This window comes from Vipera berus (assembly GCF_964194415.1).
Source record: "Vipera berus genome assembly, chromosome: 15".
Lineage (NCBI taxonomy): Eukaryota > Metazoa > Chordata > Lepidosauria > Squamata > Viperidae > Vipera > Vipera berus.
This window is the reverse complement of record NC_138218.1, coordinates 7,353,830-7,368,066: the sequence shown is the minus strand read 5'-3', so window position 1 is coordinate 7,368,066 and position 14,237 is coordinate 7,353,830. Positions and strand designations below refer to the sequence as shown.

The following is a 14,237-nucleotide window of genomic DNA, read 5'->3' as shown; positions in this document are numbered from 1 at the left end:
TTCTCTATACGCTGAATCAGAACTTTAATCCAGCTGTTGGGAGTCAACAGGATAAAAAAAAAACAGACTCACATCCCACGCCATTTTGCTTGCCAAGCTTCTGGTTGGCTATAAACCAGGCTGAAGTCAACAGCAGGTGAGTCTGATATTTTTATAACTTGCAATTTAGCCCGGCCTTCTCATGCTTACCAACTAATCGCGTTTGGCAGTTGGGCTAAATGATTTTTCAATATGCAAAAGTGGATAACAACAGACCCTGTAAACGTGAAGGGACTGAAGCACAGATGCGGCACATCAAGTAGAGGGGGGGAAAAACACCTCTCAAGCCCGTGAAACCTACGAACACAAATCCTGTCCCTCTTTTCAGCTGCTGGGGAGAAAGGAAACCATTTTGTAAGCCTCTTAGTGGATGTATGCGGCCCTCCAGTGGATTTACTAAGCAATTGCGCCCGAAAGAGAGCCCAATTTGCAAAGTTCTACAGAGCTTTTTTTTTTTCCCTCCCCTTCATCCTCCCAGGATATCTCCCTTCACCCAGGCACGACCCCAAGGATAAAATGATATTTTTGTCCATGACATTTGGGGAATTAGGAATCAGCGCGTATTGTGGGTATCCGTGCCGTTGATACAGGTGTATTTATTTATTTATTTATTTATTTATTTTATTACATTGCCTCCCTTGGTAAAATAGATAGATAGATAGATAGATAGATAGATAGATAGATAGATAGATAGATAGATAGATAGATAGATAGATAGATAGATAGATAGATAGATAGATAGATAATAGGCGTAGGTAGATAGATAGATAGATAGATAGATAGATAGATAGATAGATAGATAGATAGATAGATAGATAGATAGATAGATAGATAGATAGATAGATAGATAGATAGAGATAGATAGATAGATAGATGATAGATAGATAGATAGATAGATAGATAGATAGATAGATAGATAGATAGGTAAGTAGGTAGGTAAGTAGGTAAGTAGGTAAGTAGGTAGATAGATCAGGGGCCTTCAAACCTGGCCCTTTTATGACTTGTGGACTTCCAGAATTCCTCAGCCAGCCATTCTGCCTAGGGCATTCTGGGAGTTGAAGTCCACAAGTCATAAAAGGGCCAAGTTTGAACACCAGATAGATAGATAGATAGATAGATAGATAGATAGATAGATAGATAGATAGATAGATAGATAGATAGATAGATAGATAAACTTTATTGTCATTTTTTTTTACTGTGGGCACACTGGCACACATTAAAAATGAAACTCTGTTGCCTGCTCTCAAAAGTGTACACATACATAACACACACATAAACATGCTAAATGCAACGTATTATATACCTACACCCTTACATATAAATACATATCAATATTAATCACTGTCCATTTTGAATACATACTTAGAATACATACTCTGTCCAGTTTTGGTCAGTCCTTTGTCTGAAATGATGCAGGGTTTCCTGCCTGAGCAGGGGGTTGGACTAGATGACCTCCAAGGTCCCCTCCAACTCTGTTATTCTGTGATAACATAGTACACAATAGGGCATACTGCCAGCAAGACACTAATGTGCTTAATTTAATGGCTAAGACTTCTTCAGTGAAAGGATAATTGCTACTTATAGCTTGGCGTGTTATTTTATTTTCCAGTTTGAACTTAGAGGGGACAGGATGTTACCTTTACAAAGTATCCATGCATTGTTTTATTTATTTCTGCATAGCCTCCTTTTCAAACTATATCTCCAAGCTGTTTACAAGAACAGTCAAAGAAAAAAACAACAACCAAGCACCAGTTAAAATGACGGATGAAGGCATGCATTAAAACATTGTTATCATTAAGCGATAAATAAACACCAGCAGAAAATGGCTGTAGCAATAAAATGTAGCCATGAAAAGGTAATTTGTTAAGTGGCATTGAAGTTAAAAGTAACACTTAAGTAAAAATAAAAGGCTTAAGAGACATAAAATACATACACAGGGTGCTGACTGGTTGGACTGTGTCCAGTACCACCCTCCAATTTCTGTTTTGAGCTTCTTTTGAGCACGGAGAGGACGAAAGAATTGCAACTAAATTGTTTTCATTGATTATCAGTGTTAACTATTAGCAGCTACACAGATGTTTAACTCTTGACTGCCCCCTCGTGGTCGCCCCGATGTTTTGCAGCTCAAGGTTAGGGTCTATCAATCATGTAAGGAACGGTCGCTGGATTTGGGAATGCTTAGTTTAATGAAGAGAAGGACGAGGGGGGACATGATAGCAGCCTTCCAATATCTCAGGGGCTGCCCCAAAGAAGAGGGAGTCAAGCTGTTCTCCAAACCGCCCGAAGGCAGGACAAGAAGCAACGGATGGAAACTCATCAAGGAGAGAAGCAACCTGGAACTAAGGAGAAATTTCCTGACAGTGAGGACAATTAACCAGTGGAACAGCTTGCCTCCAGAAGTTGCGGGTGCTTCATCACAGGAAGTTTTTAAGGACAGCCACTTGTCTGAAATGGTGTCAGATTTCCTGCTTGAGCAGGGGGCTGGACTAGAAGACCTTCAAGGTCCCTTCCAACTTCTATTCTATTCTATTCTATTCTATTCTGTTCTGTTCTGTTCTTATTCCACTCCATTCTGCATTCTATTCTATTCTATTCTATTCTATTCTATTCTATTCTATTCTATTCTATTCTATTCTATTCTATTCTATTCTATTCTATTCTATTCTATTCCCCATTTCATTAATTCTATTCTATTCTATTCTCTTCTATTCTATTCTATTCTATTCTATTCTATTCTATTCTATTCTATTCTATTCTATTCTCCATATTCCATACTCTATTCTATTCTATTCCCCATTCCATCTATTCTATTCTATGCTATGCTATGCTATGCTATGCTATGCTATGCTATGCTATGCTATGCTATGCTATGCTATGCTATTCTATTTCTATTCTATTCTATTCTATTCTATTCTATTCTATTCTATTCTATTCTATTCTATTCTATTCTATTCTATTCTATTCTATTCTATTCTCCATATTCCATACTTTATTCTATTCTATTCTATTCTATTCTATTCTATTCTATTCTATTCTATTCTATTCTATTCCATTTTCTATTTCTACTCTGTTCTGTTCTATTCTATTCCATTCTGCACTCTGTTCTGTTCTGTTCTATTCTATTCTATTCCATTCCATCCCATAATCAAATTGGAGATTATTATTTTTTTGAAGGCAAAAGAAAAGTAGGCAGGTAGTCAGGGAGATAGATGTTTGCGTGCGCGTGTATTTGTGTGCATGTCCTGGTGCGGTTCTTTTAAATTAAAAGATAACCTAAACCTCCCACTGATCTGCGGAAAGACGAAATCCGAAAAAACGCCTCTCGACTTCCCCCCCCCGGCCGCCCTCCCCCCTCCCAAAAAAGAGAGATCTCAATTCACCGAGGTCAATGAATAAAACCAAACCCCCCCCCAAAAAAAAAGCGAAGCCGCCGCTTTCTCCCCGCCAGTCACCTGGCATCCGCGAAGGACTCCGTCCCGGGGGGGAGGTAAAAGTACCACAACTCCCATCATGCCTGGCGAGAGGCTACGTGGCCGGGGTGGGAGGGAACAGAGGCGGGGGGTGGGAGCAAAGAGGGGGGGGTGCGGCAGTCTCTTTTTGCGCAGGCGCGGAAGGACGGAAGAGAGGGGTTGGGGACGCGGGGGGGGGGAACAAAAGGTTGGTGCGTGCTACGAGAGAGAGGAAAACCCGACAGGTAGGGAGGGGCTCCGCTTGGCCGGGGAGGGGGGGGAAATGGGGCAGGGGTCTGGGGGGCAGCGGGAAGGAAGTGTGTGTGTGGGGGGGTCTTCTGCAACCCCCTCCAGCCCCGGGCAACGTCCGCACCCCTCGCGATCGCCTCCTGGGGAGGGGGGCTGTTTCTTCCCACCCCCTCCCCAAGGCGTTCTGATCTGCTGCAGGAATTCCTTTGCAAAGGCGCACAGTCGTTGGAAGGGTTTCTCTCTCTCTCTCTCTCTCTCTCTCTCCCTCCCTCTCCCTCTCTCTCTCTCCCTCCCTCTCCCTCTCTCTCTCTCTCTCTCTCCCCACACACACATTTCCCCCCACCCTGGAGCAAAAAATAATATTTTCAAGGAGGTCGGAAGATACAACGGACTGCCAGCGGCCCCCACCCCTGCGATCTCTTGCTAATGCAGAAGACTGGCTGAATTCCAGGACTCAGGACACGTTTGGGGACCCTCCCAAGAAATGTCATTGCTCCTTACTGGGGACACACACAGAGAGACACAAACAGACAGACAGACAGACAGACACACACACACACACACACACACCTGCTTCCTGCATCCTGCAAGGAGGAGAATCCCAAGACACAGACAGACAGACAGACAGACACACACACACACACACACACACACCTGCTTCCTGCATCCTGCAAGGAGGAGAATCCCTTAGAGACACAAACAGACAGACAGACAGACAGACAGACACACACACACACACCTGCTTCCTGCATCCTGCAAGGAGGAGAATCCCTTAGAGACACAGACAGACAGACAGACAGACAGACACACACACACACACACCTGCTTCCTGCATCCTGCAAGGAGGAGAATCCCTTTTAATGAAGAAGGCAGATCTTTTCTGGCGAGGGGTCAGAGAAGCATCTGGGGTGTGTGTGTGGTTTTTTTTTGTCTAGGGCTGAAGATCTGCAGGCCTCCCCCCCCTTCAGAGCTCCGAAATCCGCTCCAAAGAGAATAAATAAATAGCACGGGATTGAGGAGGGAAAACATGGCAATTGTATCCGGGGTTTTTTCGGTCAAAGCTCTTTCCGATAAAGGAGAATAATTGTAGCTCAAGATTGACCTGTGTGTGGGGGGGTGGTTCCTTGGTGCTTTCGGAGCTGGGCTGTCTCCTTGGAGACATCTCCTTGCCCAACTAGGAAATGTCATCAGTGCTAGAAGAGAGTGGGTTGTGTGGAATGGAACAGGAGGAGGAGGAGGAAGAGGAGGACTGTAGGGTCCTTGGCGCTCTCTGACCTAGGTTGTTTTCTTGCAGACGTTTCATGACCCAACTAGGGAACATCATCAGTTCTAGAAGAGAGTAGAGTTTGCCTTCTCTCCCTTCTAACACTGATGATATTACCTAGTTTGGGTCATGAAACGTCTGCAAGGAAACAACCCAGCTCAGAGAGCGCCAAGGACCCCACAGTCCTAGTCCTCCTCCTCCTTTCCACAGACCCTATTCCCTTCTAACACTGATGATATTACCTAGTTTGGGTCATGAAACGTCTGCAAGCAAACAACCCAGCTCAGAGAGCGCCAAGGAGCCCTCATGGCTTCCTCCCTGTTGACCAAGCTATGCTGGAGGGTGAGGAGCAGGCCTCCAAACTTCACATGTGAGAGTTGAAGCATTGCTACACACTGCCCTTTTCAACCCACGCCACGCACTTTCACTAGAGGCAAAGCCAAGTCAATAAAAAAAAATTAATTCCTTCCTGATAAAATTCTTTCCGGGATTTGAGGCTGTGATATTTGGCTGCGGTGTGTGGGCACGCAGGGGAGACAGTGACTTTTACACCACCGTTGGCTCACGCCAAAACCCTTTGCAGTTACATTTGGGGGCACGCATCTTGGGTCAAGCGGGACGGGCCTCCATGGTGGGTGGTGGGTGGATGAAAAGGCAAGCAAAGATGCCTTCAAGTGAACTGCAGACTTCTCTTTGAGGAAGGGAGTCAGTGCTGTGCCTTCCAGAAGATGGATTTGGGGAAGACAAGGAGAAATGGGCTGAAAACAGCCCATCGTGGAAAGGCCGGCAGAAAGGGAAGGTGTATGAAAAATATCTTAATTTTCTAGGCTTGGGATGGATGTTCAAGGGGGTGCATTATAGGTCCTTGAGTTTGAATTAGAATTAGAATAGTGGTGTTGAAAGGGACCTTGTAGGTCATCTAGTCCGACCCCCCCCCAAGCAGGAGACCCTACAACATCTCCAACAGATGGCAGTCCAGTCTAATAGACGGGCATGTATTGATGGAAGGCCTTCTTCTAACTCAGGGGTCTCCAACCTTGGCAACTATTAAGAACCAAGGTCTCCTACAGAGTTCTTGGGTTAGCTAAACACAGTTTAGTCGTTTAGCAACCAAAGTTACAACGGCATTGGAAAAAACCTGACTTATAACAGGTCCTCAATTGACGCCCATCACAGCATCCCCCAAGGTGATGCCCACAGAGGATTGAACCCAACTTTTAACTGGTCTTCTGCTCCAGATGGGACCTCTGTCTGTGGAAAGGCATTCTCTAGGCCCCTGGCCGGTCACTTGTGTGTCTTAATTTGGCCGGCGGGCATTAAACGTTGCAAGCACAGAGTGGGCTAAACGCTCAAGGGCAACCGAAAAGCCCGCCGTGGTCAACCAGAAGGCTAAAGCCATTTGGGTGGTCCCGTAGGCGGACTCCGTCTTCCAAACACAAGCAACTTGCAAAGAAATTAAATCATAAAAGGGAAACTTATTAAATATGATGGTTAAAAAAATACAAGGCTGACTAACCGCTGCTGTGTGATGAAATAGAAAAGAAAACCAGTTGTGATTAGGAAATTCTATTCTGATCTGTTCTATTCCGTTCCAATCCATTCCATTATTTTCTGTTCTATTCCGTTCCAATCCATATTCCTATTCTATTCTATTCTATTCTGTTCTATTCTATTCCATTCCATTCCATTCCATATTTTCTATTCTCTTATTCTATTCTGTTCTATTCTATTCTATTCTATTCTATTCTATTCTATTCTGTTCTATTCTATTCTATTCTATTCTATTCTATTCTATTCTATTCTATTCTATTCTTTATTCTATTCTATTCTTTATTCTATTCTATTCTTTATTCTATTCTATTCTATTCTATTCTATTCTATTCTATTCTATTCTATTCTATTCTATTCTATTCCATTCCATTCCATTCCATTCCATTCCATATTTTCTATTCTGTTATTCTATTCTATTCTATTCTATTCTATTCTATTCTATTCTATTCTATTCTATTCTATTCTATTCTATTCCATCCCATAATTCTATTCTATTCTATTCTATTCTATTCTATTCTATTCTATTCTATTCTATTCTATTCTATTCTATTCTAATTCTATTCTATTTTCTACTCTATATTCTACTCTACTTTATATTCTATTCTATTCTATTCTATTCTATTCTATTCCATAATTCTATTCTATTCTATATTCTACTCTATTTTCTATTCTATTCTATTCTATTCTATTCTATTCTATTCTATTCTATTCTATTCTATTCTATTCTATTCTATTCTATTCTATTCTATTCCATTCCATTCCATATTTTCTATTCTATTATTCTATTCTATTCTATTCTATTCTATTCTATTCTATTCTATTCTATTCTATTCTATTCTATTCTATTCTATTCTATTCTATTCTATTCCATTCCATTCCATTCCATTCCATTCCATTCCATATTTTCTATTCTATTATTCTATTCTATTCTATTCTATTCTATTCTATTCTATTCTATTCTATTCTATTCTATTCTATTCTATTCTATTCTATTCTATTCTATTCTATTCTATTCTATTCTATTCTATTCTATTCTACCCCATTCCACTCCACTCCACTCCACTCCATCCCATTTTCTGTTCTATGTCGTTCCATTCCATCCCAGAATAAAAATATGCACACCCATAAACTCATGTACACATATTGCTCTGAAGCAGATCCTAACTAAAAACACTCTAGCTACCACTGAAGCTCATTGACTGTGTTCCAAGGAAAGCACCGATAATTAAATTCTGACCACTGGGTTTCCTGAACTCTTCATTCCCCCAGTGATGAAGGACCGTGTCCTTTGGAAAACACTGGATATTATTATTATTAGCGCCTTTCTTAATGAACCTTCTAAACTTCCGCCCTTTGGCTTTTAGGGGATGCCTCCATGGATGTCCATGTGCTCTTTTTCGAACTTGAACCTTTTCCGCCCTTAAGTACCTGGGCAAGTTTCTAGACCTTGCTTCCTCCAAAATAGCAAATTCTTCGCAAGATCGTTAAGTTTTGCATGCAAGGAAAAAAAAAACATGGCGGACCTTTGCTTTCCTTCTCCTCATTCCCTGTCATTCAGTTTTAACCAGGTGCTGCTAACATATATCGGTCTGGATTGTAGGGCGTTGCTTTCAAATAAAATGCAATTGGAAGGGGGAGTGGGGCAGGTTTTCCTTCCGGGGGGGTGTGGTGTTCAAGAAATCATCCTGAACATTTCCTTGACCTGCTTAAAACCGCACGTTCGTCGCTGTAGCAGGTGTAACGCACCACGTGTGTTTTGGATGTCCTTGAGATGTTCTTCTTTAGTGGTCCTGTACTCTGCAGGCATGGCATCCATCTGTTAAATTCACCACTAACTGCCAGGAAGGAGCAAACACAATTCACCCGATTATAATTCCAGCCTTTCAGAAGGCCCTTAAAATTTGGATGTCCCATCAGGCTCGGAGATCCCAAGGAAGTCTGAAGCCCGTTGAAGGCTCGTATTGTTAAAGAGCGCTTTCTGTTCTCTTCGCCTGGTTGTAAATTACACGTTAAACAGAATACGAACAGAATAACCGTGTTGGAAGGGACCTTTGGAGGTCATCTAGTCCAGCCCCCTGCTCAAACAGGAGACCCGGTTTCGTTTCAGACAAATTGGTTGTCCAAGCTCCTTCTTAAAAACCGCCGGGGATGGATGGAGCGCCCACAACGTCTGGATTCCAGCTGTCCCATTGATTAATTGTTCTCCCTGTCAAGAAATTTCTCCTTAGTTCCAAGGTTGCTTCTCTCCTTTGACGGGTTTCCATCCGTTGCTTCTTCTCCTGCCTTCGGGTGCTTCGGAGAAGAGGTTTACTGCCTCTTTTTTTGTGGCAGTGGCTGAGATATCGGCACATTGCTATCACGTGACACACACACACACACACACCCCACACACGCTTTTTAATGGTTTTTAAGGACAGGAGATTCTGATTTTACTTGTGTTTTAACTCTGTTCATTAACCAGAGCCCCCTGCAAGTGAGACGAGAGGCTTCAGAAATTTAATAAATAAATAAGACCTGCCTGTTCCTCTTTTGAAGAGGTCCTTGGTGCTCTCTGCGCTGGGTTGTTTTCTTGCAGATGTTTTATTACCCTACTAGGGAACATCATCAGCGCATCTATGATCATCCATGGTCATTACCCAGCACTAATGATGTTCCCTAGTTGGGTCGTGAAACGTCTGCAAGAAAACTACCAAGCAGAGAGCATCAAGGACCCCACAGTCCTCCTCCTTCTCCTCCTCTTCCCTGCAAACCCAACTCCCTCCTAGCACTGATGATGCTCCTTAGTTGGGTCATGAAATGTCTGCAACAAAACTGCCAATCTCAGAGAGCACCAAGGACCCCCCACAGTCCTCCTCCTTCTCCTCCTCCTCCTTGCAAACCCAACTCCCTCCTAGCACTGATGATGCTCCTTAGTTGGGTCATGAAATGTCTGCAACAAAACTGCCAATCTCAGAGAGCACCAAGGACCCCCCACAGTCCTCCTCCTTCTCCTCCTCCTCCTTGCAAACCCAACTCCCTCCTAGCACTGATGATGCTCCTTAGTTGGGTCATGAAATGTCTGCAACAAAACTGCCAATCTCAGAGAGCACCAAGGACCCCCCACAGTCCTCCTCCTTCTCCTCCTCCTCCTTGCAAACCCAACTCCCTCCTAGCACTGATGATGCTCCTTAGTTGGGTCATGAAATGTCTGCAACAAAACTGCCAATCTCAGAGAGCACCAAGGACCCCCCACAGTCCTCCTCCTTCTCCTCCTCCTCCTTGCAAACCCAACTCCCTCCTAGCACTGATGATGCTCCTTAGTTGGGTCATGAAATGTCTGCAACAAAACTGCCAATCTCAGAGAGCACCAAGGACCCCCCACAGTCCTCCTCCTTCTCCTCCTCCTCCTTGCAAACCCAACTCCCTCCTAGCACTGATGATGTTCCCTAGCTGGGTAACGAAACGTCTGCAAGAAAACGGCCAATCTCAGAGGGCACCAAGCACTCCTCGTTCGGAACGTGAGCTACAAAAATATTTTCTTTCATTTCTCTCTTTTTTTCTCTCTCTCTCTCTCTCCCCCCCCCCCCAACAGATCTGGGGAATTGATGCAACTCCTCTCCCCTCGGCTCCACCACCATGGCTGCTGCCCCTCAACTCAACTCGGATGCCCTCCGCGAAGTTTTGGAGTGCCCCATCTGCATGGAGTGCTTCACGGAAGACCACCTGCGGCCCAAGTTGCTTCACTGCGGGCACACGATCTGCAAACAGTGCTCGGAGAAGCTCCTGGCCGGCAGCATCAACGGGATCCGTTGCCCCTTTTGCAGCAAAGTCACCCGGATCACCAGCCTGGCTCAACTGACCGACAATCTGACCGTCTTGAAGATCATCGACACGGCGGGGCTGAGCGAGACGGTGGGCGTCCTCATGTGCAAAGCCTGCGGACGCCGGCTACCCAAGCACTTCTGCCGGAGCTGCGGCCTGCTGCTGTGCGAGCCTTGCAATTCTTCTGGCCACCTCCAGAAGAATCACGACGTGGTGGCCATCAAAGAAGCGGCCGACGAGAAGAGGAGAGACTTTGGGGCCAGGCTGGGCCGCCTCCGAGAGCTTATGGGGGACCTTCAGAAGAGGAAGTTGTCTCTGGAAGGGGTTTCGAAGGACCTGCAAGGCAGGTACAAAGCGGTCCTTCAAGAGTACGGCAAAGAAGAGCGCAAAGTCCAAGAAGAGTTGGCCAGGTCGCGCAAGTTTTTCACCAGCTCCCTCTCCGAGGTGGAGAAGGTGAACAGCCAGACCATGGAGGAGCAGGCTTACCTGCTCAACATCGCCGAGGTCCAGATCGTCTCCCGCTGCGATTACTTCCTGGCCAAAATCAAACAGGGAGACATCGCTCTTCTGGAAGAAGAGGCTGAGGAAGAAGAGCCGGAACTGATGAACAGTCTTCCCAAGGAGCTGACTCTCCAGGAGGTGGAGCTCCTCAAGGTTGGTCACATCGGACCCCTTCAGATAGGACAAGTGGTCAAAAAACCTCGCAGCATCAACGTCGAGGAGTCGTCGATGGAGACAACGGCAGAAGCATCAGGGTCCTTCAGAGAAACAGGTCCCCCTGCAGAAGAGGACCACCCGTTGTCCCCTTGCTCTTCGCCTGCAAAGCCGAGGATCTCCGAGGCGGCCTCCAGCGTCCAACAGTGCCACTTTCTCAAGAAGATGGGCTCCAAGGGCAACACGCCGGGCACCTTCAACTTGCCAGTCAGCCTGCATGTCACACCGCAAGGAGAGGTGCTGGTGGCTGACCGGGGCAACTTCCGGATCCAAGTCTTCACTCGCAAGGGTTTTTTGAAGGAAATCCGCCGTAGCCCTAGCGGCATCGACAGTTTTGTGCTCAGCTTCCTGGGGGCTGATCTTCCCAACCTGACTCCCTTGTCGGTCACCATGAACTGCCACGGGCTGATCGGGGTGACCGACAGCTACGACAACTCCATGAAGGTCTACACCATGGACGGACACTGCGTGGTGTGCCACCGAAGCCAGCTTAGCAAGCCCTGGGGCATCACCGCCCTGCCCTCCGGCCAGTTTGTGGTGACCGACGTGGAAGGAGGCAAGCTGTGGTGCTTCACGGTGGACCGGGGCGTCGGGGTAGTGAAGTACAGCTGCCTCTGCAGCGCGGTGCGTCCTAAATTTGTCACCTGCGACGCCGAAGGGACCATCTACTTCACCCAGGGGCTGGGCCTGAATCTGGAGAACCGCCAACACGAGCATCACCTGGAAGGCGGCTTTTCCATTGGCTCCGTCGGTCCAGATGGACAGCTGGGCCGACAAATCAGTCACTTTTTTTCCGAGAACGAGGATTTCCGCTGCATCGCTGGCATGTGCGTGGATTCCCGGGGGGATCTGATTGTGGCCGACAGCAGCCGGAAAGAAATCTTACATTTCCCCAAAGGTGGGGGCTACAATATCCTCATCCGGGAAGGACTCACCTGCCCGGTTGGCATAGCCATCACCCCGAAAGGCCAATTGTTGGTCCTGGACTGTTGGGACCATTGCATTAAGATTTATAGTTACCACCTGCGAAGGTACTCCACGCCTTAAGAGGGGGAAATGACCGTCACTCACATCTCTTTTGTCTTTCACCTCCTCTCCCATATCAATTCTTCCAAGGTTTGCTGACCGGATAGCGGTGCCAACGGTCTGTGCCATAAATGTGGAACTGGAATGGTTCTTAGCACGCGTGTGTGTGTTTTAGAACAAAGACTGCATGTTTCTGTTTGCAAGCATAGTGTGTTTGTTTTGTTTTGTATTTCTTTTTAAAAACACACCCACCCACACCGGGAATTAATGACGTCTTGCTAAGGGAAGCCAGTTGGCAAGGAAGGAGGAGAAGTATTTGTCCACACGCAGCTTCCTACTTCACTGCTCTTAGCTGCCGGCAATCGGTGAGATTTGTTCGTGGTGAAACCAACCGGCTGACAAAAAGCAGATCCCTTTCTGACGTAGAAATTGAGCCAGCTGCACACTCAGCTTAAGAAGCCTCTGGATGGATTCAGAGGGTTACTCTCCCATCTTTTCCATGCCAGATTCTCACTAGCTAGCCATTTGTGTGTGTGTGTGTGTGTGTGTGTGTGTGTGAACTGTTTCCCCCCCCTCCCCAATTCTGCTATTAGAAATTAATTGTTGTTAAAACCGATCAACCTTTCTCCTCCTGTTCCCAAATCCTCATTTCGGCTCTTCTCCATTCATGTGTGCACGTGCTAAATGACTGGGGTTTTATTTTTATTATTATTTTTTTTAATCCCACTAACCCTAGCCAGCTCTTTTTCCTCTCCCCCCCCCCCACTCCCCACTCTGGGCACCTTTGACAAAACGGGACAATCCTATAAAGCCAACTCACGATCGGATCGGAACACATTCGCACAGCTGCACAATTTCGAATGAGCCCTCCGTTTAAAAGCCTAGCTGTTGTTTTTAATGCCTCAACAGCGCTTTTAACGCCTCACCGTTTTTTTTAATGTCTGTCGTCTGGGACCTCTTGTCTGGTGTGAAGTAGGTCTTGTTTGGTTTGAAAAGAAAAGATTAAAGAAAAACTGGAAACAGAAGAATCTGTAACAAAGAATGCTGGTTTAGGAGGTTTTTCTTTGTAATTGTAATGCGTTTGCTCTTATCTTCCTTCCGGCAGGGGAAGGGATACACAAATGTGAAAAAAAAATCACATTTCTAGTTGACAAGTTTCCCAGTGGGCCAGGAGAAATGGGTGTAAACGGGATCAGATGTGACAAATGATACGTTTAATCCTGCATTCCACACCGCTGCACCGCCTGATGAATTTCCACTTCAGGCAAACTCTTGTGTGTCTCTGGGATGGAGAACGGGACTTCTTATGGTATTAAGTTGGATCTCTTTGCCAAGGAGACTCGATTCCTTGACCAAGCGAGGTGCCACAGGCCCTGCCCTCTTGCTAGGTTTTTTAATTTAAGGCAAACACGCTGGTTGGGTGGGTGTTACTGGCTAAAAAGCACACCTCCTAGGCTGGATGGTGTGTGCAACCACATTTGGGTGACCCAAAGGTGCTTTTTTTCCAAGAGGCAACTGGACTTTCTCATTTTTTTTTTCTTGAGAAGACATTTTGCTTCTCATCCGAGAAGCTTCTTCAGCTCTGACTGAATGGTGGAGGATGGAAGGATTTATACTCCTTGCAGACCGCTGGTCATTTGCATGCTTTTAGAGAGTCGTTGAGGCCACTTGGAAGTTTACCTATGTTTTGCTTCTCATCCAAGGAGCTTCCTCAGCTCCAACTGGAGGGTGGGGAATGGAAGGATTTATATTCCTTGCAGACCACTGGTCACTTGCATGCTTTTAGAGAGTCGTTGAGGCCACTTGGAGGTTTACCTGTGTTTCATTTCTCATCCAAGGAGCTTCTTCAGCTCCGACTGGATGGTGGGGAATGGAAGGATTTATACTCCTTACAGACCACTGGTCATTTGTCTTCTTTTAGAGAGTTGTTGAGGCCACTTGGAGGTTTACCTGTGTCCTCAAGGTCCCCTGAGCAGTGTGAATGTGTGTGGAGCCTTCTTGGCTGCAGGATGTGTTTACTGCCCTGGGTCCCTCCACTGTTGAAGACACATGCAGAATGTTGGGGATGTGTCCGTGTTGCCTGCATCTCCAACTGAAGCACACATGGTTCCTGTAGTCTTGTGCTTCAATTTGAGATACAGACA

At 45.7% G+C, this 14,237-nt stretch overlaps 2 protein-coding genes across 2 annotated transcripts in view; one reads left to right on the top strand and one right to left on the bottom strand.

Annotated features, from left to right (window-relative positions):
- Positions 1-14,237, bottom strand: part of ASTN2 (astrotactin 2) — a gene marked incomplete at its 5' end in the record, with an annotated part of 296,834 nt that overhangs the window by 56,566 nt on the left and 226,031 nt on the right. The gene's annotated exons all lie outside the window — the stretch shown is intronic.
- On the top strand, positions 3,656-13,104 carry TRIM32 (tripartite motif containing 32). Its single transcript, XM_081339813.1, has 2 exons — positions 3,656-3,733; positions 10,124-13,104. The coding sequence occupies exon 2, from the start codon at positions 10,168-10,170 to the stop codon at positions 12,112-12,114; it is 1,947 nt and encodes a 648-aa protein (XP_081195939.1). The 5' UTR covers positions 3,656-3,733; positions 10,124-10,167; the 3' UTR covers positions 12,115-13,104.

Excerpts from the sequence above, each read along its gene's own strand:
- TRIM32 (XM_081339813.1), top strand. The coding sequence starts at position 10,168 with ATGGCTGCTGCCCCTCAACTCAACTCGGATGCCCTCCGCGAAGTTTTG.